Below are 24,293 nucleotides of genomic sequence, written 5' to 3' on the forward strand. Positions count from 1 at the left end.
GATGATTACAATTATAATCATCGTTTGAAGTAAACTTGCCAACCATTCGGTTAGGGAGAATCCAAAACTGGGTAATATTTTGTTTAGAGGCCCAAATATCTCTACTTGATTTTGCCACTTATTTTATTTCCTCTATTGGTTGAGCTAAATGTTCAGTTATATTGGGGATATGGATGCAACAATCTTTGTTTTTCAGTTTTAGGTACCGACGTACCCTGTGTTCGTGTGGTAACATTAAATCTAAGGTTAGCCTATTCTGCAACGTCATTTTTTGACGTTTCCTGTAATTGAGTATATTAAATCTTGTAATCCTACTCTAGTTGCATTCGCTACCGCATTCTGTTCTGAAAGGAGGTAATTTGGAAACTGAAGATAGCTACGGTTTAAATCTGAAGTTAAAATTCCTCACTCGAGGGGATCGGCTGCAGATTTCTGTAACGGTAAACAGGCCGTTATACTGCTGACGTTACGGATTCTTCCAAAGAATTGGAAGAGTTTTGAGACTAGATTTCTGTTACAAATAGTAAATGCTAGGTTAATCAATGTCAGAGATACAATTTTTATTGTAACCGTGCTCAATTAATAACACTTTCTGAGAGTGTCCTAGGAGTAATTTCAATAGTAGTTTTCTAAAAGAAAAACCCTGATACAATTCATCGACAGTCCCTGGTTAGTCAGAGTTTCGGTTCTCCAGTTGGCACAGAGATCCGCTTGTCCTGGTCTGGTGCCTTCTTTACTCTGGTATAACGAATCCAGGAGTCGATCCCATTCACCTTTACCGCTGTATATGTTTTTAATAGCACCGTATAAGGTTCTTTCCACTCTCCTTTCAAGGGTTCATCTTTCCAAGTTTGTACGTAGACCGCGTCTCCTGGTTGGAATGGGTGTACTGGAGTGTCCAAGGGAATGGGAGTCTCCTGGTTTAGGTACCTATGCAGGGAGCATAAATTCTGAGAGAGAGAAATCAAATACTCTTTAATTACAGCCTGTCCCTTGATATGCATTTGGTCTCCCTTTGTGGTTAAATGATGGATTGGATACGGTTCCCATACAGGATCTCAAAAGGACTAACAGCTTCCCTAACTCTGGGTGTAGTTCATACTCTCATTAATGCTATGGCTAGAATATCTACCCATTTCACTTGAGTTTCCTGACACACTTTAGAAATCTGTCTTTTTAGAGTTTGATTCATTCTTTCTACTTTGCCACTGCACTGTGGCCTCCAAGGGGTATGCGAATCATATTTAATGTTTAGAAATCTAGAAAGTCCCTGCGCTATTTCTGCAATACAGTGGAGTCTGTTATAGGAGAATATACCTTCTGGAATGCTGAATCTGGGGATAATTTCCTTCGATAAAATTTTAATTTCTTCCTTAGATTTGTTAGTATGACAGGGGGAAGCTTCGGGCCAACCAGAAAAGGTGTCTACCGTTACCAATAAGTATTTATACAGATTACACCTCGGCAATTCCGTAAAATCTATTTGCCGGTATTCCCCGGGAGTTATTCCTCGTTTTACGATTCTTCCCGTGATTTTCTTTGCAATTTTGGGGTTATTGGCGCAACAGATAGCGCGCTTTTTAACTATTATATCCGCTAGGCTTTGCATTCTTGGCCCGATGATGTGTCTTTTGGCAATTAGTACTAATGCATCTGCTCCCGAGTGTGTTTCTCGGTGCAGTTTCTCAAGTAGAATTTCCATCATCTTTTCAGAAATTAATAATTGCTTCAGTGGTGTCACCCACCGACCCTGATCATTTTTGGAACAATCTAATTGCTCTGCCATTTGATTTTCCTTCTCGGTATGTTGTGGGGGCAGATAATTCCAATGGGGTACTGGAATTAAAGCCCCTTCAAATTTTGATTTCTGTAATGCTGCTTCTTTTGCTAACGGGTCTGCTTTTCGATTTCCCTTCGTGATTTCATTGTTTCCCTTCCGATGTGCTTTACGATGCATTACAGCAACCTCCTTTGGTTGAAGGACTGCCTGTAAGAGCTTCATTATTTCTGTTCCATATTTGATCGGAGTCCCGTGGGAAATTAATAGTCCTCTGTCTTTCCAAGTTGTCCCGTGTGCGTGGGCTACTCCGAATGCATACTTACAATCTGTGTAAATATCGACTTGTTTTCCTTGACTAAGCTCTAAAGCTTGTGTTAGTGCAACCAATTCTGCCTTTTGAGCAGGTGTATTACTAGGCAAAGATTTAGCTTCTAAGGCCTGAGAATGTGTTACCGCGGCATATCCAGCTTTTTGTCTTCCTTCCGACATAAAACCGCTTCCATCAGTAAATAACTCCGGTTCTGTGTTTGCTAGGGGTTTGTCTCGCAGATCAGGCCTACTAGAATACGCTTGTTTGACGGTTGTTAAGCGGTCACGATGCGATTCACCGGATTTGGAAATCGGGAGCAGAGTCGTAGGATTTAGAGCAGAGGTCGGGGGGATTACAACATCATCTTGTTCCAGCAGCACAGCTTGATATTTAGCTAACCTGCATGGGGAGATCCGCTAATGCCCTTTATTTTCAAGGAAAGAAGACACGGCGCGAGGTACAAATACAGTAATCGGTTGGCCTAATGTCAATTTCTGAGATTCTTCAATCAAGGTTGCAGTAGCTGCTACTGCCCTCAAACAAGCAGGCCAACCTTTACTGACTTCACCTAATTGCTTTGAAAAGTATTCCACCGGTCTTCTTCAGCTTCCCAGTTCTTGTGTCAAAACTCCTAATGCCGCTTGCTGGCGTTCGTGTACATACAATTGGAAGGATTTCCTCAAATTCGGGAGTCCCAAAGCAGGAGCCTCCGTGAGTTTCCTTTTAATTTCATCAAAACTATTCCTACATTCAGGTGTCCATTTGCGAACCCCCTTAGGTCCTTTCACAGCAGCATACAGTGGTTTGGCAGTTAGTCCAAAACTGGGAATCCATAAGCGACACCATCCAGCCACTCCCAGAAATCCTCTTAATTGCTTCTCTGGTGTAGGTACAGCAATTCTACAAATGGCCTCTTTGCTCTCAGTACTGAATTCTCTCTGTCCTTTGGTGATTTCAAACCCCATATATTGGACTTTTTTTTTCCCCCCAATCTCAGCCTTTTTCTTAGAAACCCCATACCCTGCCAAGCCCAGAAAGTTAAGCAAACTGGTGGTGGCTTCCAGAGGTACCTCATAACTGTCTGAACCAATTAGCAAATCATCAACATATTGCAACAATGTTACAGCATCGCGATCGTTTTGCCACGGTTCCAATTCTTTGGCCGGTACCTTACCGAACAAGGTAGGGCTGTTCTTGAATCCTTGCGGAAGGACAGTCCAGCAGAGTTGTGTCTTTCGTCCTGGAGTTGCATTCTCCCATTCAAAGGCGAAGATGGTCTGGCTCTGCTCATCCACAGGTATACAGAAGAAGGCGTCCTTTAAATCTAACGCTGCAAAATAAGTGTTACTGTTAGGGATTGTAGTAAGGAGGGTATATGGGTTTGGAACCACAGGGTGGACATCTACTGTCCTTGCGTTAATTTCTCATTAAGTCCCATACCAGTCTATATTCAGAAGAACGGGGCTTCTTTACATGTAGGATGGAAGTATTAAATTCCGACTGATGCTCCCGTAACAATCCATGTCCTAAAAAGGAGCTTATTACAGGTTCTAATCCTTTTCAGACCTCCAGCTTAATGGGATATTGTTTCTTTCTTACCGGTTGAGCTCCTGGTTTCAGTTCGGTCTTTACCGGTCTTTGCTCATCCGGGTGTCTTGGATGCCCGCACCAGAGGTGTGACCGCATTCAGTACTTCCTCTGAAATATTCATTTCTTCATTAGGATCTTTCTCGATTAACAAACATATCTGGGCTTTCCAGGCAGTCTCTGGAGGAATATGCAACTGAACAGAGTCTTCAGAAGAACTCAGTTGTGCATTCAGTTTACAAGTAAATCCCACCCAAGCAATGGTAGGGGGCATTCTGGCATATAAAGGAATTCAGGAGTTAATTTAGTATTTCCAATGGAACATTCCATAGGTTGTAAAAACAGCCTTAAAGTAATTTTCCCTCTTGCACCAACAATGCTTATTTTAGTTCTACTTAAGGGTCCGCTACAACTAGTTACTGCAGCATGTGTGGCTCCACTATCAATTAAAAAAAAAAAAAAATCTATTCTTTCATTCCCCAGCTTGACTGGAACCAGAGGATCGTCTGGGGAAACTTTAATAGATTCCTCCGGCCCCCTTCGGTCCAACCCAATCTCCGTCATGACTCCAACGGCTTCTTCTGTCTCTCTTTCCTGATTACTCAGACGGCTTGGACAATCTTTTTTCCAATAGCCCTCTTGCTTACAGTTTGCACGCCAATTCGTTCCCAGGGGAATGTCATAACGATTTCTACTATTATTTCTACGGCCGTTTCCTCGGCCACAAAATTCACCTCCTGTATTTTCTCTCCCTTTTTCTTGTTCTTCCGTCAAGGCAGCCAACAAAGAAGCTTGCAGCTTTACTCGTCCCCGCTTCTCCTTCTCTTCTATTTCCTCCCGATTATTACGTACCTCATGTGCGATTGAGAAGAACGGTGAGATTGTCATGCCATCCTCGCCCTCTACCTTTTGTAATTTCTTTCTTATATCTGCTGCCTCTTGACCAATAAACAGCGTGTTAAACAACTGTAAATTGCTATCGTCTTCCGGATCGAGATCTGTCCATTTTCGAGCTACTTCACACAATCTCTCATAGAAGGCTGACGGGGGTTTCCTTATCCCCCTGCCTTGCTTCAGAGAGTTTAGATAAATTCTTAGGCTTTTGCACTCCATGTTGAATCCCATACACAATTAACTTCTGATATTCCTTTACCCTCTCTAATCCCTCACACTTGTGTTTGGATCCCACTCCGGATCCTCTTTCGGGAGGTACATATCGGTATTAGGCACCCCCCCGCCTTGTTGGATCAGTCCCTCTCTGGCCTTCTCTAAAATTGTTCTCCTCTCCTCAGCGGTAAACAAATATTCTAGGAGAGCCTGTACATCTCCCCAGTTAGGATTGTGAGTCGTGATTCACAGTACTATACATTCCCTCTGGATTGTTTCAATAGGATCCGACTGCCTGTTTGCAGTTTAATAAATCACAAGCAGTAAAAGGTACGTGTACGGATACCGGTGCTCCTTCAGGCCCTGCAGCCTGTCTGAGGGGAGCTTGAGCTATCGGTTTCTGTCCCCTTGTTCTTTTAGAGATAGCACTCACAACTCTGTTACCACTTGAGCTATCAGATTTGGGCTGTTTGGGGGGAGCTACCGACAGCTGAACATCCTCTTCTGAATTTTCCAATTCAGTACAATGAGGTTTTCCCTTTTCCTCTTTTGACCCATATATTCCAACCCAATGTTTAGCATCCACTAAACTACATTTCTTCCTAATATCCCAATCGCATCTTAATGAAAAAAAAATATCCACATAAGGCATTTCATCCCATTTTTCAGTTCTCCAACAAAACAACACTAATTCCAATATAGTGTTATATTTCAAGGATCCATTCTCAGGATGTTTTTCACCATCTTACAATTGATATTGTGGCCACTGTTGATTACAATGTGGTTTTAGCTGATTTTTAGTCATGGGATCTCCCCCAAATTTATTGCAATGCGTCAGGATGCTTCCTAGAGGAGAGCGAAGGGGTGCCTCCTGGGAAGCAGCGGCACCCATACCGGTACCGAAAAACTCGGCGTTTCTACACAAACCAGAACGAGGGACGTCTCCCTTTGTTGAACGGGACAGCGTGGAGAAACAAACAGAACTATGCTACTGCCACGTGTCTTTCCTGGCGCGTCTTATGCAGAGCCCAGAACGGAACAGGTAGTGCCTGCTTTCCGAGACATCTTGCCCCTACCCCCCTTTTCTCCTATCCCCAAAAAACACCTCTTTTCAGGAGCATTGCACCGTTGTGTCGCTTACCGCCCGACCGCAGGAGAGGAGCTGAAGGAGTCCCCAGTCGACAGGTCGGTGCGCGCTGGAGTCCGCTCAGGCCTCTTCTCCCCGTTGGATGCGGCAAGACGAACCGGGCGAGGCTGTCAGCTCGGTCCCATCTGGGGTGTCAAAACTGTTATCCCACAAGCGTGAGGTCATTTATCCGGTGTGCGGGACGCCGATATACACACAGGGCAGAGGTATTTCATTTCATGTCTGCGCAGAGATGGCTGCTAGGTGGTAGCTCCGCAAAGTTCAGTCATACAGGTACAGTATTTATACAGTCTAGTTATGCATAGGCATAAGTAATTACACAAAGCAGCTTTCTATTGGTCTACATTTGTCTTATTTCAACTTAAAGCTACAGTGCTGCTTTAATATTCTGCGCACGCTCAGAGGTGAGGGGTCTCCGCTTGGGCCGGGGTCTCCAGCTCGAGGGGTGTGACTTTTAGTATTATAATGAGGATAGTTTGCGTGAGGGTGCTTCTTATCGCGCTTCTATGAGTAGTTTCAGATGGTTCCCAAAACATCTTAATTAGCTTACATATTTCTCCAGGATGCGCTTGACTCCCAAGGACAGTAATGCTTGTTCAGACGTTCCCCTTTCCAGCCTGAATCCCCCTTACCGGCTTTACGTAAGCCCTGGCCTTCCACCAGCTCCTGTTAGACTACACCTGCGCAGGCAGATGGCCAGGGCATCGCTGCTGTTTCTGTGCTTCTGTACTGGACAGGCTGGAACTCCAGTATGAACTTGAGTCAAAGGGGCTGTAACCTGTAGATGAGTCCACATGGGAGCAGGACACCCCAAAGCGTCTGTGGCCGTGGATAAGCCGATGCCAGAGCAGGTACCTCTTGACACATCCGTGGCCGTGGTTATGTCTGTGCTGCAGCAGGTATACCTCTGAAGGGATAATGGCCCAAGGATAAGTGCACGCTGGAAAAAGGTACACCTCAAAGAATCTATAGCTGTAGATAAGTCCATGCTGCAGCAGGTACACCTTGAAGCATCAGTGGCTGTGCATGAAGTCATGCTGGAGCACCTGAAAGCATGTGGCCACAGATAGACCCATGACAGAGCAGGTACACCCCTGGAGGGATTGCAGCCATGGGTAAGGGCATGCTGGAGCAGGTTTACTTCTGAAGGGACCATGGCTGTGGGCGAGGCCATGCTGGAGCACATAGATAGCTGAAGGCATGGTGGCCCATGGAGAAGGCCACGCTGGAACAGGGGCACCTCAAGGCAACTGTGGCTGCGCGTAAGTCTATGCTGCAGCAGGTAGAGCCCTGGAGAGACTGGCTCATAGATGAGGCTCCACTTGGAGCAGGTACGCCCCTCAGGGACCGCAAGTCTGTGGAGAAGTCCAAGCCAGAGCAGGGGCAAGGGGAGGAGTTCATTGCAATGCTAAACCCAATGGTCTGGTCCAAAGGGACCAGGGGTGGAGATTGTAATGGAAATACCTTTAAATTGTTGTAACCCAGGATCCGAGTTGCATGTTATGGGAATGACTACAGCAGGAACCACCTCAGCCGATGGAGGACAAGCCTTACAAGAAGCAGTGCAAGTGCAGCAGTGACCCAGCCTGAGCTGTCTTATGATGTATATGAGCTTGGAACACTGATTGTGCAATTAACATGTGAATACCAGATGGCTTTTCCAAGACTCATTTAGTAAGGATCAAAGAAAGTTGTGGGTACAAGGAGCCTCACGCATAGCTTTCCTATCGCATGCAATTTGACTACGAGCCAACCCCTTTATCTATAACAATGACAGCCTAAGGGAGCCTTCTATGAGCTCTCCTGGTCATAGACTGACCTGGGTAACAGATGCAGACTCAGGAAGGGTTCTGAGGGGAAAAGAGGGGTGCAAAGTGCCCTGCCAATCTAAAACAGGGCTCTGGGGCATAGAACATGTCTCACAAGATCTTGGTAAAGGGAGCAGAGGAGTCCCGAGGGGGCCCGAGACCCAAGAAGCCTCAGAGATAACAATGAGGAACTCTGAAGGGGATTTCAACCGAGTACAGATGTCATCAGGAGGCCGAGCGCTGAATGAAGGCATCCTAGATGGCAAAGAGCAAGATAAGAGCGCTCTGAAGTGCACAAAACAAATAAACCAAAAAATCAAAATGGAGCCCAAGTGCTACAAGAGTGTTGTGGAGTACAAGAAAGGACTCAGATGACCTTGTTATAGACAGCAGAGGAATGAGGAGGCGGCGGGGTAAGAAAAGAAGGCTTGGAGACCCAGTGAGGGCCTTGGAGTCTCGGGAGGGCATCTAGGCAAACTAGAGATGACTGAGCGAGAGAGGAACCGAACAGAGACACCCTCGATGGCAGACAAAGATAAAGGAGTGCTGCGTGGCAAAGACAGACCAGCCTTGGGGCAGATCTCTGGATGATATTCTTCAATTGCTTACTAACCTTAGACAAAACCGAAACAATATTCCCAAGCGATACCAATAGATGTATCTTAACTACCCAAGGATGTTCAAGATACTGAAAAGTTACTGTAATGAAGGAGGAAGCATTGTAGAAGGTAGTGAAGGTGCCATTTTGTATTTCCTCCATAAAAAAAACTCTCAGAGGAAGAAGCATAATTGCTAATTTTCTCCATGAGGTGGTACCCGACATACAATAATGGTTTCAGTATGAAAATTAGATGCCAAAGTAAACTCAAGGTCACTGTTTTAATAACAAATCTCCCAGGCAAAACATCACTAGTCACTGCAGAGCACAGCAAACTGCAAAAACCAACACTGATCTTTAACATGTACAGCAAAAAATGAGCACGGTGCAGATCAGATAAACCAATATCGAGAACAGATGAATCCATATCGTGACCCGCAACTATTAACAGTTATAAATTCCTTAATACGCTCTGGTTAATCTGTTGTTCTCTCAAACCGTTCATGCCCCACATTGGGTGCCGAAAAGGACCGTTGTGGTTTAGCCCCAGTCGGCAATTAAGTACCACACGGCCGCTCGCTCGCCCTCCTGCCCCGGTGGGATGGGGGAGAGAATCGGAGGAGCAAAAATAAGAAAACGCAGGGGTTGAGATGATAACAGTTTAATATTTGGAACAAAATAATAATAAATTGTAACAAGAAGGAAAACAAGAGAGCAAGAGAGGAATAAAACCAAGGGAAAAAACCAAGATGAGAATAAGATACATCGTCCTCCTGCCATTGAAGATTTCTATACTACTTGCTTCCCCACAAACACCCGCTTGTCTCAATTTAATTGTCCATCCAGAGGCAACACCAAGCAGGCCACAGCCTCAGGCTCAACTGTCCTGCTTAGCCTAGATCTATTACTTAAACTGCAAGAAGTCAAACCACCCACCGACACACCAAAGTTAGTTGCTGCCACAGGACTCAAATATAGGCAGAGACTGATAGGCCAAAAGGGGTACGGGTAGCAAATGACCGGGGCTGGTGTAACCACAGACTCTTCCTTTATGGACAAATAACTCCCAAATGACCCCGTGAACTGCAGCACGGAGAACCCCTCGGGAGGCAGCACGCTCGCACGAGAGCGCCGACGTATATGCCGGTAGCTGCTTGCGTGCAGAACGCTCCTATTGGATAACACTGCACTATAAAGTCTTAAGACAAAATTGCGTAGGAGTTACAGGAGACCCGAGCGCAGACAGATACTGAATGTGACAGGACAGGCGCCCAAAGTCTGATGGAGACCCCTCAGACCCAGATGCTGGATGAGAGATGCTTCTTGCCAAAATACAAGCTCAATGAGGAAAAGCCAAAGGTGATGCAGACCGAGCTATTAAAATCTCAGTGCGGAAGTATTCATTACTTCAGACAGCACGATGGTCCTGCCAGCTCGGTCAAGCCAAGCACCAGGTTCTAATGCCAGTCCAGTGGTGTCCATGATAGCTCTCACAGCCTCCCATATAATGGGCAGCCCCCCTGTCCGCGACCATGTTTTGCATGTCCCAGGCCCTCCCCGCACCCACATTGAAAATCAAACAGAAAAATTAAGGACGCTGCTTCATCGCCTCAGCCTCCAAAAGAAGCTTCCTTCCTCTGCTGACGGTCGACACGGATATCCTCGTGCTGTTCCTTGAATGCGGGCTGGCCTTGGGTGCCTGTACTGACAAAGGAAGAGAAAATTATGCTTATATTTAATGTGCTATGCACATTATGTGCTCCATCATCCTCTTGTTCTTCAAGAAATCAAAAGAAAGCTACCATCCCCATTGCTATATAACAGAAATTTGCGCAGGAGACGGCTGAGCCCATCCCCAGAAATGGAAAACTCTGCTATGACACTGCTTTGCCTTTTGGTGACAGCGCCCGCCATCGGTGTGCCCCAAACCCCTTTGTGAGTCACCAGGAAAATCAGATACAATTAGTTCAAAACACCTGGCAAAGAAGATATGACCTTAAGACACACATACCCCACCTTATCCCAAGACCACTCAGAGAGAGCTGGCTTCATCCTGCACAAAACTCACATCTTCAACAAATGCACCAAACAGAACAACTCGACACCAAATAGAACAAAATCCTGACCCTCTGACACTCTGAAAGGGATCAGCGCACCCACATCATAGATACTCACACTGTGGACCCACACAGGGCAAACAGGCAACGCTACGGGCGGGCAGGGTAAGAAAAGAAGGCTTAGAGACACGGCGAGGGCCTTGGAGTCTCAGGAGTCTCAGGAGGGCATCTAGGCAAAGCAGAGATGACTGAGTGAGAGAGGAACCAAACAGAGATGCCCTCGATGGCAGAGGGGAAGATAAAGGAGCGCCGAGTAGCAAAGACAGATGGGAGGCTCTGACGGAGCAAGAAAGATGGAAAGGGAGATAATGTGCTACACGGTGCTGTGGAGAATGAGGAAGGTCTCAGGAGGCATCGTGACTGTGAGGAGAAGGATGTTGAGGGGGGCTGGCGGACAAGAGAAGCCTTGGGACAACAAGGAGGAACTCGGGTGATCATCTGAACGGAGTACAGATGGTCTCAGGCGGCCAGGCACTGAACACAGGAATCCTAGATAGCGTAGAGGAACAAATGAGTGCTCTACAGCTCAAATTGCTACAAGATGGATGTGGAGCACAAGCAAGGTCTCGGGAGGCATCGTGACTGGGAGAAAAAAACGTCCCGAGGGAGCCAGAGAGACAGAAAAAGGACTGGGGACATGACAATTAAATCCAGAGGGGATCTGAATCAAGTATCACGTTTGCCATCAGAGGGCCAGGGAACAAAGAGAGGCACAGCTAGAGGGAAGAGGACAGAATGCCTGGGCTGCATCACACACATGGACTCAGGAAGTCTTCTGAAGGAAGAAGAGGGGTGCAAGGTCCGCTACAAAGCTAAAAGTGTGCCAAGAGCAACCTTGAAGGCATCGATAGGCACCGTGACACAATCAGAGGGGTCCCAAATGGGCCAGAGAGACCAAAGGCGGCTCAGGGACACAAGGAGGAAGTCTGGAGGGGATGCGAACAGAGTAGATACGGCCTCAGGAGGCCAGGGACCAAATAGAGGCACCCTAGACGGCAGACAGGATTATAAGAGTGCTCCAGTCACAAACAAACCGGAGGACGGGGTTCGGAGGTAACGAGAGAGGATCAAAGTCCGCTACGGAGCAAAAACAGGACTGTGGGACACAAAGAAGGTCTCGGGAGGCACGGTGACTGGCACCAGAGGGGTCATGAGAGAGACCCCTAAAAGGGAGGTAAAGCGCTACCAAAATGCTGTGCAGCACAAGGAAAAAGAGATGGCATAGAATTCTCTATGCCATCTCCAGAGGCATCCTAGATGGCATAGAAAAGAACAAGAATGCTCTTTTTTGGGAACAGAGATCTTAGGAGAGGTGCAATTGCAACAAAGCGAGTCCAAAGGGGGCTTACGGAGCTAAAAGCGTGCTGCTCGGAAGGCACCGTGACAGTAACAGAGGGGTTCTGAGAGGGACAGACAAAAGAAGGCTCGAGGACACGATGAAAAAGTCCAGAGGGGATCTGAACAGACTACAGATGTCCTCAGGGGACCAGGGACTGAACAGAGGTGTCCTAGCTAGCACAGAGGACAACATGAGTGTCCTGGAGATGAAAGATGTCATCGGGAATGGTTCTCGGGAGCAAGAAGGGTGCAAATTGCGCTACAGAGCCACAGAGGGCCGTGGGGCACGAGCACGGCCTCAGGAGGCACGGTGATGGCAGAAGAAGGGTGCCGAGAGCGAGAGACAGAAGGCGGCTCTGGCACGCAGTGCAAAACTCAAGAGGGTGTCCCAGCGATGTCCTCCGGGGATGAGGGACCAGATGGAGACATCCCAGACGGCAGTGAATAAGGTCAGGGAGCTGTGGGGCACAACAAAAACCCGAGGAGAGGTTCTGTCCAAATAAGAGAGACACACAAAGAGGGCTGCAGAGCTCGAAGGGTGCCATGGGGCACGAGGACAGTCTCGGGAGGCGTCGTGACAGGAACGAGGGGGCTCCGGGGGGCGGGGGAAACGTGGACAAAGAGACAAACAAAGGATTGCTGACACACTGAGGTACTCAGGAGGGGATCTGAACAGAGTAGAGATGTCCTCAGGGAACCGGAGACCAAACAGAGGCATCCGACATAGCGGAGGGAAGGCAAGAGTGCTCTGAGGGAAAATGAAAGCCTGAGGAAGAGTTGTCTCTGAATAAGAAAGATACAAAGCCTGCTGCAGAACTAAAGGATGGCCACGCAACACAAGGGCGCTCGCAGGAAGCGTCGCGACAGAAACAGAGGGGTGCCGAGATGGCCAGAGAGACACAAGGCGGCTTGAGGGCACCAAGGTACTGGGGAGGGGATCTGACCAGAGTACGGAGGTCAGGAGGGAGACACTGACCTGCTGGAGGTGAGCGAGATGGAGGAGAGGACAACAAGACTGCTCTGAGGAAGAGGGAGGAGATGTTCTTACAAAGCGAGAGGGGTACGAATTATGCTTCAGAAATAACAGCGTGCCGAGGAGACCCTCTACAGCCTCCGGATGAATGGAGAGAAGAGAAAAAAAATGAAAGACAAAGAAAACTTAAGAAGCAACAGGGTATGTGACAAGAAAGACAATTAAAAAACAGGGATAGACAGCTCAATAAAAGTCAACATAGAAAGAAAAATTAAAAAGCAAAAGGGTACAAGGCAGAGGAGAAAAAAATCTAAAAATAGGGATAGCAAACTAGATAAAAGTAGACATAAAAAAATTGAAAAACAAAGGCGTTAAAGGAAGAAAAAATAAAATATAAGGACAGCAAACTAAATAAACAAAGACACAGAAACAAAATTTGAAGAGCAACAGGGTATGGCACAGAGTAGCATGAAATAAAAAATAAAGACAGTGAACTGGATACAAGTAAATATAGAAAAATTTCAAAAGCAACGTGACACAGAAAAGTCTGGAAATAATAATAAAAATAGGGTTAGACATCTGGGTAAAAGTAGACAAAAAATGTTAAAAGTCACAATGTACAGTACAGATAGGAAAAAAATAAATAATAGAGACAGAAAAGATACATAAAAGTGAACATAGAAACAAAAATTCAAAAGTTTTTTCAATTCAAAAGACATTAAGAAAGGAAAAAAATTAAAAATAGCGAAAAACCTAAATACATGGAGGCATAGAAAGAAAATTTTAAAGGCAACTGGGCACAGCACAGACTAGAACAAATTAAAAAATGAGGACAGCAAACTGGAAAAAGATAGACGAGGAAAGACAATTTAAAAGCAACGGGCTACAGGACATACAAGAAACAATTAAACAGGGAGAGACATCTTGACAAAAGTAGACACAGAATGAAAATTTTAAAAGCAACAGGATACAGGAAACAGGAAAAAATTAAAAAAAGACAGAAAACAAGATAAAAGTACACCTAGAAACAAAATTTCAAAAAGAGAAGAATTATGAAAGTAAAAAGTGAAAAATAGGGACAGATTACTAGAAAAAAGCAGACAGGGTGCAGAGCAGAGGGAGTCACTGAAAAGAGAGACGGGTCACTGCGTAGAGGGGGACCTAGAAATGCCATTTTCCCCAGCAATGCGGAAGAAGGCAGTGTGGGAAGAGTGAAATAATAGCAGGTGGGGACCTGGAAAGGGAGAGGCATAGAAAGGCGATGGAGAAGGCGACGGTGTGGAGGGCAGTGCTAGCAGACGGGCAAAAAGCTTTGGGGAGCCAAACAGCCTGAAAGGGAGACAGAGGCCGGTGCAGGCAAGGAGGCAGGCAGAGGTCTGGAGAAGCACGGCAGAGAGAGGCCTGGACGCACGCGAGGGATGCGCGACTCACCGCAGCTCCCGGCGCCGCCGGGAGACCTTCGGCGCCCCGAGGCTTCTCTCTCTCGGCCTCTGCCCCTTCCTCCTCCACAGTGCCGGCTGCCTCGCCCGCCCGGGTGCCTCGATGCTCCTCTCCCAAGAGGCTTCCCAGAGACACGGTGGCTCACGCGTGCGGCCGATGGGGGCACCGAGCTCCCGGCACCACGTGCCGGTGGTGCGCTCTGTCCGGGACGGCCGGGAGGGATCCGTCCCGGCTGTGGGGACCGGCTGTTCCTTGCTGGAGGCAGCTGCCTGGGGAAGCCCCTTCATGTCACTCCTCAGCCAGCTCCCACAGGCAGGCATGCCTGGGCAACCCCCTCCCCACCTAGAGCCCCTCAGCACAGCAGGGCCAGCCCCATCCTCAGCCCTTTTTAAACCCTGGGCCCAGCCCCATCCTCACCTCATGGGTCCCACCTGTGCTGCCCCAGGCTGCAGCTGGAGCCCATGGGGAACAGGGGGCCAATTACCCCAACCCCCACAAGCCAGACAGTGCCAGCGAGCTGGTGACAATGGGGGCAGATGCCACCAGCAAGCTGGCGACGGCGTTGGAGATGCCATCAGCAAGTTGGCAATAGGAGGGAAATATCATTGGCAAGCTGGCACCGGCAGGGAAACGTCCGTGCTTGCCTGCGGCATTTCCCACCCTGGCGCCAGCTTGCTGGCGGCCTTTCCCCCAGCCAAAGAGAAGACAAAAAGACAGACAAAAGAAGGCTCAAGGACATGATGAAGAAGTCCAGAGGGGATTCGAACAGACTACAGATGTCCTCAGCGGACCAGGGACTAGAGCAAGGTATCCCAGCCAGCATAGAGGACAGTATGAGTGTTCTGGAGATGAAACAGGGAAAGGTTCTCAGGGAGCAAGAAGGGTGTGAAGTATGCTACAGAGCCAAAAGGGGGCTGTGGAGTGCAAGGAGGGCCCCAAAAGGCATTATGATGGGAGTAATGGGTACTAAGAGCATGAGAGAGACAGAAGGCGGCTCTGGGACACAATGCAAAACTCAAGGTGGTGTCCCAGCAACATACAGAAGCCTTCAGGGGACAAGCAACCGAGCGGAGACATACTAGATGGCTGCTAATAAAATAACAGCGCTCTAGAGCATAAAGAAAGCCTGAGGAAGGGTTCTGTCTGAATAAGAAAGACACAAAGGGGGCTGAAGAGCTAGAAGAGTGCATTAGGGAACAAGGAAAGTCTTGGGAGGCATCAGGGAATGAGAGGACTGGGGACCCTGGGGACCAGAAAGACAGAAAAAGTACTGGTGACACAATGAGAAACTCAGGAAAGCATCTGAAGAGGGTACAGATGTGTGTAGGGGGCCAGGGACTAATAGAGGCATCGAGGAAGATAAGAGCGCTCTGAGGCCCAAAGAAAGCCTGAGGAGGGGATCTAAGGGAACAAGAGAGGTCCAAAGTTTGCCAACAGAGTTAAAAAGAGGGCTGTGGGGAACAAGAAAGGTTTCACAGGGACTGTGAGGGGAGTAGAAGAGTCCTGCAGGGGCCAGGGAGACCAAAGAAGGCTCAAGGACATAAGGACTGACATCGGGAGGGGATTCAAACAGAGTACAGATGTTCTCAGGGCGGGTAGGGATTGAACGGAGGCATCCGAGCTGACAGCAAAGACCGCTGGGGGGCACAAAGAAAGCCTGAGGAGGGGTTCTGAGGGAACAAAGGGGTCCAAATTGCACTACAAGCAATTGCACTACTGGGACACCAGGAAGGTTGCAGGAGGGACCGTGGTGGAAGTAGAGGGGTCCTGTGGGGGCCAGAGAGGCGAAAGAAGCTATGAGGAAAGGATGATTACGTTAACCCAGAGAGGGTTGGAACAGAGTACAGATGTCGTCAGGCAGACGCTGACCGATTGGAGGCAACCGAGATGGAGGAGGAGACAAAAGCCCCTGAGCCCCGCCTTCCCAGCCTTAGCCCCGCCTGCCCTGCCTTAGCCCCGCCTGCCCAGCCTTAGCCCCGCCTGCCCGGCCTTAGCCCCGCCTGCCCGGCCTTAGCCACACCCAGCTGGCCTTAGCCCCACCCAGCCCACCTTAGCCCAGCCCAGCCAGCCTTAGCCCCGCCTGCCCCACCTTAGCCCCGCCCAGCCCACCTTAGCTCCGCCTGCCCTGCCTTAGCCCCGCTCACCTTAGCCCCACCTGCCCCACCTTAGCCCCGCCTGCCCCACCTTAGCCCCGCCTGCCCCACCTCAGTCCCACCCTGCCCACATCAGCCCCCTCCCCAGGAGGGTTTGTAGCCAAAATTGCTTTAATTTGTTTCGTTACAGGCCTAGCCCCGCCCCTGCCGGGGGGGGAGGGTTAATGCTCGTGGATGGGGACGGGGGGTGGCTCCGCACGCCGGGGTCCCCTCGTGGGAGAAGTCCGTGGGGGTCCCCTTGTCCCCGTGGGGTCACCTGCCCCCTCCCGCCTGGCCCCGCCCCTCCCGGGGGCGGAGCCGAGGGGGGTCAGGTGGGTGTGTACCCCCTTCCGCCAGCGTCTGTGATTGGTCCATCTGGGCTGCCCGCAGTGGCCCCTGATTGGCCGGCGGACCCAGCGAGACAATTGGCCGCTGGAAAGGCTGTGGCACGAGGGGATTGGCTGTGGCCTCCCGGCCTGGCGACACCATTGGGTAGAGGCAGGCAGGGTCCAGGTGGGCATCGGCCAATGGCAGGGTGAGGGCAGGGCCACTGGCACATCCCATTGGCTGCCCGGCGCCAACTTCGTGCTTCACCCCTAGGCGGGGCCCCAGCCCTTGCACCCCATTGGCCGACTCATCGGAGTCCACCCTCTGATTGGCTGCGCTGGGGGTCCGGGGGGGGCTGAGGGAGCCCGGGGGGGACACGGGGGAGGCTCGTCCTGGGGGGGGACAGCGGGGCAGTCAAGGGGACCCCGCCCCCCAGCACCTGCATCTCCGGGGGACACCCCTGACCCCCCCCAGGGACCTCCCAAACCCTGGGACCCCCCATGGGACCGCCAGGACCCCCTCGATGCCCCCCAAGACTCTCAATGCCCCCCCCCGACAGCCCCACCCCCCCCCAGGAACCCTCCCCAGGCTCCCCAAGCCCCCCCTCCCCAGGCCCCCCCGAGACAACCCCCAAAACCCTAGAGTCCCGCCTCGACACCCCCCCAAAATCCCTGGAACCCCCGAACTCGCAGAGGTCATGAGAACCTCACCGTTGGGTGCCGGGGGGGGGCCCTCGGGGGGTGGGGGGGGGCTGGAGGGGGCCGGGGGGGGGCGCGAGGCCTTTCCCCGAAGGATGTCGATGACCTGGGGGGAGGCCGGGGTCAGCATGGGGGGGGGGCCCCCCCGAGACTCCTCCCCTGCACCCCAAAACCTGCCTCGGCCACACTGCCGGTCCCCTCGGCGCACCCCCAGGTCCTCCCCCAGCACCCTCTGTACATCCCCCTGTACCCCGAGCCCCTTCACTGCACCCCAACCCCCCACATCCAAACCCCCCACTGCACCCCACCCCCCCACATCCAAACCCCCCACTGCACCGCACTCCCGCACCCCACCCCCTCATAGCACCCCACTCCTGCACCCCAATATCCCCACTGCACCGCACTCCCTCACCCCACCCCCACTGCACCCCACTCCCTCACCCCAATACCCCACTTCACCCCACTCCCTCACCCCAATACCCCACTGCACCCCACTCCCGCACCCCACCCCATCATAGCACCCCACTCCCGCACCCCAATACCCCCACTGCACCCCACTCCCTCACCCCACCCCCACTTCACCCCACTCCCTCACTTCACCCCACTCCCTCACCCCACCCCCACTGCACCCCACTCCCGCACCCCATTACCTCCACTTCCCCCCCCCCGCCCCTCCGCCCCCCAGCAGGAGCCCCCCCACCTGCCGGCTGCTGGCCACGGCCAGGGGGGTGTCGTTGTGGTAGTTCTTGAGGGCGCAGTCGGCCCCGCTGCGCAGCAGCAGCCGCAGGACCCCCAGGAGCCCCCGGCCCGCTGCCGCGTGCAGCGCCGTGCACCCCGCGTACGACTGGGCGTTGACGCTGGCGCCCCGCTGCCGGCACCCGCATCAGCCCAGGACCCGCGGACCCCGCAGCCGCCCGCAGCATCCCCAGGCCCCCCAGTTTCTCACAGCTCCCCCACAGCCGCCCGCTGCATCCCCAGGCCCCCCAATTTCTCATAGCCCCCCTCAGCATCCCCAGGCCCCCCAGTTTCTCACAGCCCACCCACAGCCGCCCGCTGCATCCCCAGGCCCCCCAATTTCTCATAGCCCCCCTCAGCATCCCCAGGCCCCCCAATTTCTCATAGCCCCCCCCCAGCATCCCCAGGCCTCCCAGTTTCTCACAGCCCCCCCACAGCCGCCCGCTGCATCCCCAGGCCCCCCAATTTCTCATAGCCCCCCTCAGCATCCCCAGGCCCCCCAATTTCTCATAGCCCCCCCCCAGCATCCCCAGGCCTCCCAGTTTCTCACAGCCCCCACACAGCCGCCCGCTGCATCCCCAGGCCCCCCAATTTCTCATAGCCCCCTGCAGCCCCAGAGCCCGCTGAAGCCCCCAAATTCCAAGCCCCCCACGGCCCCCCAAACCACCCCACATCCCCCAAGCACGCCAAATGCCCCAAAGCCCCCCAGCCCCCCAAAGCCCCCCAAAGCCCACCTGGATGAGCAGCTCAGCCATCTCCAGGCTGTTGCTCTCCACCGCGTGCAGCAGCGGCGAGCGGCCGCTCTTGATGTCCTGGGGGAGCGCGGGGTGGGGGGGTGAGGGTACGGCAAACACCCCGACAGCCCCCACCCCCCAAGACCCCTGGACTGCCCCAGCCCCCCCCAAGACCCCTGGCTGCCCCAGGGCCCACCTGAGACCCCTGAGGCGCCCCCAGACTCCTCCAACCTCCCCACACCCACGCAGCCCAGACCCCCACAGCCCCCCAGCCCACGGACCTCCCCCTCTTTGCCACCAGCCCCCCCAGGGCCCCCCGAACCCCACCACTGCGTCGATGTCGGCCCCGTGCTCCAGCAGCAGCAGGACGCTCTCGCGGGCACCCGAGCTGACGGCCACGTGCAGGGGGGTCAGGCCTGGGGGGACCGGGGGCTCAAGGGGGGGGACCGGGGGGGCCAAGGGGGGGGACCGGCCCCCTGAGCCCCCCGCCGGTCCCATGCGGGTTTGGGGCAGCACAGCCCATTTTGACAGCCCCATTGGCCCCCGTTGTGGTGCACCCCCTTTTCTGTGCACCCCCCCCACTCTGCCCCCCATTGCCCCCCCTTTCTGTGCCTCCCATTCCTCCCCATTTTGGTGCCCCCCCTTTCCGTGCCCCCCCATTGTCCCCCATTGCTGTGCCCCCCATTCCCCCCCCATTTTGGTGTCCCCCCCTTTCCGTGCCCCCCATCGTCCCCCATTTCTGTGCCCCTCCATTATTGTCTCCCATTGCTGTTCGCCCCATTCCCCCCCATTTTGGTGCGCCCCCTTTCCGTGCCCCCCATTGTCCCCCATTTCTGTGCCCCACCATTATCCCCCCTTTCCGTGCCCCCCCGTTGTCCCCCATTTCCATCCACCCCCACTCCCACGTGCCCCACCGCTGTGTCCCCCCCATCCCCCCCGCCCCCATTTCGGGGCGCGGCCCCTCGTAGCCCCGTGCCTGCAGCCGGGGGACCCCCGCCCCGCCTCGGGGTGCTCACCCTCGTAGTTGCGGGCCTGCAGGTCGGGGCCCCCCCGGGGGCCGGGGCGCAGCAGCTCGCGCAGGCAGCGGGGGCTGCGGCTCTCGCAGGCCAGGTGGGCGGCCGTGCGCCCCAGTCGGTCCAGCGCCATCGGCGAGGCCCCGTGTGCCACCAGCAGCCGCACCAGGCCCGGCTGCCCCGTGATCACCGCCAGGTGCAGCGGGGTCTGCGCGGGCGCATCAGCGCGTGTCAGGGCGTGGAGCCTTCCGGTGGGCACCGGTGCCGTGCGAGACCCCTGCCCGGGCGCGCGCCAGCCGTGCAAGGGGGCGCGAGGCGCGGGCGAGGCAGGCGGCGGCGTGCGAGAGCCGTCGCGGGCGTGCGAGGGCACGCGGCAGCAGGCCCACGGGGCGGGCCGCAGCCACGCACAGGGCACGCGGGGCTCACGAACGGGCGTGGGGCGCACGCAAGGGCGCGCGGGGCGTGCACGAGGGGGCGCAAGGCATCAGGGGCGTGCGAGGGCACGCGCGGGGCTTGCAACGTCCGGCCCCCTCGCATGTCCCCCCACAGCCCCGTGTGCCCCTACGTCCCCATACTCCCGTGTGTCCCCGCGTGTCCCCCCACGTCCCCCACCCTGCCTCACCTGCCGCAGGCGGTTGTAGACATCCAGCTCCCGACCCCCCTGCAGGAACAGCCCCACGAGGCGCCGGGCGGCCCCCAGGGCCCCCTGGGCTACGGCGATGTGCAGCGCCCTGGGGGGACAGGGGGACACGGGGTCACGGGGGGGGGTGTGGGGGGACACGAGAGAACACAGGGGGACACGGTGATGTGCAGCACCCTGGGGGGACACGGGGTCACGGGGGGGGGGGGGGTGGGGGGACACGAGAGAACACAGGGAGACACGGGGACACAGCGATGTGTAGCGCCCTGGGGGGACACGGGGTCACGGGAGAGCGTGGGGGGACACAAGAGAACACAGGGGGACACGGGGACACGGCGATGTGCAGTGCCCTGGGGGAACAGGGGGACACGGGTCACGGGGGGGGGGGCGTGGGGGGACACGAGAGAACACAGGGGGACACGGCGATGTGCAGCGCCCTGGGGGGACAGGGGGACACGGGGTCACGGGGGGGCGTGGGGGGACACGAGAGAACACAGGGGGACATGGGGACACGGCAATGTGCAGCACCCTGGGGGGTACATGGGGTCACGGGGGGGGCGTGGGGGGCCACGGCGATGTGCAGCGCCCTGGTGGGGACACGGGGGGGGGGTCACCGGGGAGCACGAGCGGTTTGGGGGAGACGCAGGACTCGAGGGGATGCGGGGGGGGGTCACGGGCACCTGGGAGGGAGGGGGAGGAGGAAGCCGCCCCTCCCCCCCGCGCTTCCAGTAAAGGGGCGTGGCCGGGGCGGTGACGTCAAGCGGAGGCGGGGCGGGGCCAGGGCAGCCCGGTGGGGCCGGGGATTCCCCGCGGGGGGAGGGGAGAGGGGGGCAGCGAGGGGTCCCCGAGGGGGGTCCCACGGGGGGTCATTAGGGGGGTCCCCACCGGGGGAGCCGTTAAACAGGTCCCACGGGCGGGGTCCCCATCGGAGGTCTCCTTGGAGGAGTCCCCAATGGGGGGGGGGGGGGGGGGTCCCACTAGGTCCCCCCTGGTGGGGGGGGTCCCCACGGGGGGGGGTGCCCAGCAAGAGGTTGATTACGGGGGGGCTCCATCGCGGGGGTCGATCAGGAGGGTCCTCCTGGGGGGCCCCTATTGGGGGTTCCCCCCGGGGGGGGCCACGGAGGGGTCCACGCGGGGGGTGTCCTCGACTCACGTGTCACCGTCCTCGTCCTGCCCGGTGGCGGCGGCGATGTCGGCGGCCAGTTGGGTCTCGGGGGGTCCCAGCAGGGCCAGGGGGGCGGGGGCGAGGGCGAGGACCCCCGGGGGGGCCGCCAACCCCGCTCCGGACCCCCCCAGCAGCGGCAGCGGCAGCTCCCCCCGCAGCCCTGCGCGGTGGGTGTCAGCGGGGGGACCCCGGCCTCCGGGGGATCCTCACCCCCCTCCCACCCACGAGGGACCCCGGCGTCCCGGGGCGGGGGGTGGCGGGGGGGGGGGAAGCAGGCCCGGGGATGGGGACGGGGACGAAACACGCCCGGGGGTCTCACCTGAGAAGAAGGCGGCGGGCGCGGGGGGGAAGCCGAGGCCGAGGCCGGGGGGGGCGCAGGCGGCGGGGGGAGGCGCGGGGGGGGCGCCGCGGGGCGCTTTCCCCGGGGGGGGGCCCTGCCCCGGGGGGGGACCCTGCCCCGGGAGGGGGGGGGTGGTCCCCATCGCCCCCCGCATCGCCGAGCGCCGCTTCCGCAGCGGCAGCGACGCCTCCGGGGGCCCCGGCCCGGGGGGGGCCCCGCGCCGCGTCCGCAGGTCCACGGGCAGCTCCTCCGCCATGGCGGGGCGGGGGGGGGGACGGGGACGGACCGGAGTGCCCCCCCCGGACGCCTGGGTCCCCCCCGGACGCCTGCGTCCCCTCCCGGCCGCCGGGGTCCCGCTGCGGAGCGGAAGCGACCCCGGGACTTCCCCGCCGGCCGGCAGCGACGGGACTTTCGGGGCCGCCTCCGCCGGGGGGGGCCCCGGGGCCGCCCCCCCCCCCCCCCGCCCCGGACACGCCCCGGGGACCCCGGGGGGGGCGGGGGGTTCCCCGCGAGGGGCCCCGCCCCTGGGCGGGGACAGCGGCGTGCCGGTGCCGCACCGCCCTCTGGCGGCTGGACGGGGCAGGCGGGCGCCCCGCCGCCCCCACGCGTGTCCGGGCTGGCCCCGGGTCCCCGCTCCGCGCCGGTGGCTGAGCCCCGGAGAGCCCCGCTGCGGTCACAGGCGGCGGAGAGCGGAGCCCCCGCCACCCTCCACGCCCTCACACACGCCTTGCTCGCTCGGGCCGTGGGAAGCCCCCCGTGCCCCTCGCACGCCCCTCGCACGCCCCTCAATTGCTGGGAGCTGTGTGAAGACCCCCGTGCCCGTCGCACGCCCCTCGATTGCCGGGAGCTGCGTGAAGCTCCGCGTGCCCCTTGCACGCCCCTCACACACCACTCGCTCGCTCAGGGCCTGCAAAGCTCCCTGTGACCCTCGCACGCCGGGAGCTGCGTGAAGCTCCGCGGGCCCCTCACACACCCCTCACACATCCCTCGCACGCCACTCGCACGCTGGGGGCCGTGCAAAGGCCCCTGTGCTCCCCGCACACCCCTCACACGCCCCTCAATTGCTGGGAGCTGTGTGAAGCTCCGCGTGCCCCTCGCACACGCCTCGCACGCCGGGGGCCGTGCAAAGCTCCCCGTGCCCCTCGCACGCCCCTCACACGTGCGCGTGCAGGGAGCCGCTGCCCCGCCAGCAGCCGCCCTGCTGAAACGCCTGCCCGCACACGCCTGCCCTGGCGCGCACACGCGTGTGCACACGCCTGACCGGGCCTGCCCCTGCTCCCGCCACCCCGTGACTCAGGCCCGACGGGTTTGGCGGCTCGGGGTGCCTCTCCCGTGGCCATGGGGCCCCCGTGGGCAGCCGAGCTGCGGCCCCCCGCCGCCACTGGACCCCCTGGCTCCACGTCTCCCCCGGCCTCACCCTCTGCGACGCCCCCCGGCACCCCCGCGCCCACCGGGGCACCGGCCTCGGGGCCGGCCGGGCCGCCCCCGTTCCTGGCCTGGGTGGTGGCCGGGGCCCTGGTCGGGGTCCTGCTGGCCGGGGCCTTCGCGGCCGCCATGGTCCACCGGCGGGTCCGGCCCCACACGCGACACCCAGGGTAAGGCCGCCCGGACGCCGGGGTCCCTCCCCCCGACTCCGGGGTCCCCCCGGTCCCCGTCCCCGGACGCCCGGGCTTGCTTCCCCGCGGGGTGCTCTGCCCGCTCCCTGGACGCCGGGGTCCCCCCCGGACGCCAGGGTCTCCGCAGGCTCCCCCTGGCTCTTCGCAGGGACCGGCGGAGCGGCCCGCAGGGAGGGAGGAAGCCCACGGCCGCCCACGAGGGCGAAGGCTGGAGCCGGACGCCGGGGTCCCCCCGCCGCCCCCCCCCGGACGCCGCGGCCCCCCCCCCTCCGCGGGTGCCCCCAGGGGAGGAGGAGTCGCCGCCGCCGGCGCTGCGGCCCCGCCTCCCCGAGCCGGCCCCGCCCCCTGCCCCGCCCCCCCGGGCCAGCGCTGCGCGGGGGGGGCCGCTCGCGGGGGGCCCTGACACCCCCCCCCCCCCCCGGCATTAAAGCGCCGCCGCCGCCACCCGCCCGCCTCGTCCTCCTCCGCCCGGGGGGGGCGGGGGGGGCGGGGGAAGGGAGGGGAGGGGAGGGGGCGGCGCCAGGCGGGGCGAGGGGAGGGGTACGGGGAGAAGGGGGTTTAGGCCGGGTCTAGGCTGGGTTAGGCCGGGTTTAGCCTGGGTTAGGCCGGGTTTGGCTGGGTTTAGGCCGGGTTAGGCCGGGTTTAGCCTGGGTTTGGCTGGGTTAGGCCGGGTTTGGCTGGGTTTAGG

General features: G+C 56.8%; 2 protein-coding genes across 3 annotated transcripts; both read right to left on the bottom strand.

Annotated features, from left to right (window-relative positions):
- Positions 1-552: 552 nt before the first annotated feature.
- On the bottom strand, positions 553-3,707 carry LOC142403187 (uncharacterized). Of its 2 annotated transcripts, none has more exons than XR_012773618.1 (2): positions 3,265-3,707; positions 553-930 (listed from the first exon to the last, which is right to left on the bottom strand). XR_012773618.1 is itself a non-coding variant. In XM_075489373.1 (2 exons), the coding sequence occupies exons 1-2, from the start codon at positions 3,348-3,350 to the stop codon at positions 1,097-1,099; spliced, it is 1,479 nt and encodes a 492-aa protein (XP_075345488.1). In that variant the 5' UTR covers positions 3,351-3,707; the 3' UTR covers positions 553-1,096. The 2 variants fall into 2 exon arrangements, 1 of the variants encoding a protein (XP_075345488.1); XM_075489373.1 differs by having other exon boundaries at positions 553-2,489.
- Positions 3,708-16,457: 12,750 nt separating this feature from the next.
- On the bottom strand, positions 16,458-22,650 carry BCL3 (BCL3 transcription coactivator). The gene is made up of 9 exons (XM_075489369.1): positions 21,969-22,650; positions 21,638-21,809; positions 20,467-20,575; positions 19,848-20,052; positions 19,159-19,247; positions 18,832-18,909; positions 18,063-18,230; positions 17,375-17,468; positions 16,458-17,056 (listed from the first exon to the last, which is right to left on the bottom strand). The coding sequence occupies exons 1-9, from the start codon at positions 22,243-22,245 to the stop codon at positions 16,611-16,613; spliced, it is 1,638 nt and encodes a 545-aa protein (XP_075345484.1). The 5' UTR covers positions 22,246-22,650; the 3' UTR covers positions 16,458-16,610.
- Between the last annotated feature and the right edge of the window lie 1,643 nt (positions 22,651-24,293).

This window comes from Mycteria americana, unplaced genomic scaffold, assembly GCF_035582795.1.
Source record: "Mycteria americana isolate JAX WOST 10 ecotype Jacksonville Zoo and Gardens unplaced genomic scaffold, USCA_MyAme_1.0 Scaffold_131, whole genome shotgun sequence".
NCBI lineage: Eukaryota > Metazoa > Chordata > Aves > Ciconiiformes > Ciconiidae > Mycteria > Mycteria americana.

Bases quoted from the DNA above. Each gene is read 5' to 3' on its own strand.
- LOC142403187 (XM_075489373.1), bottom strand. From the start codon at position 3,350: ATGGGAGAATGCAACTCCAGGACGAAAGACACAACTCTGCTGGACTGT. The intron at 2,490-3,264 runs GTAAGGTACCGG...CTCCCCATGCAG, and splicing joins GAACAGCCCTACCTTGTTCG to GTTAGCTAAATATCAAGCTG.
- BCL3 (XM_075489369.1), bottom strand. From the start codon at position 22,245: ATGGCGGAGGAGCTGCCCGTGGACCTGCGGACGCGGCGCGGGGCCCCC. The intron at 18,910-19,158 runs GTGGGGTTCGGG...GCGCTCCCCCAG, and splicing joins GGGCCGACATCGACGCAGTG to GACATCAAGAGCGGCCGCTC. The intron at 18,231-18,831 runs GTGGGCTTTGGG...GGGTGCCGGCAG, and splicing joins TGGCTGAGCTGCTCATCCAG to CGGGGCGCCAGCGTCAACGC.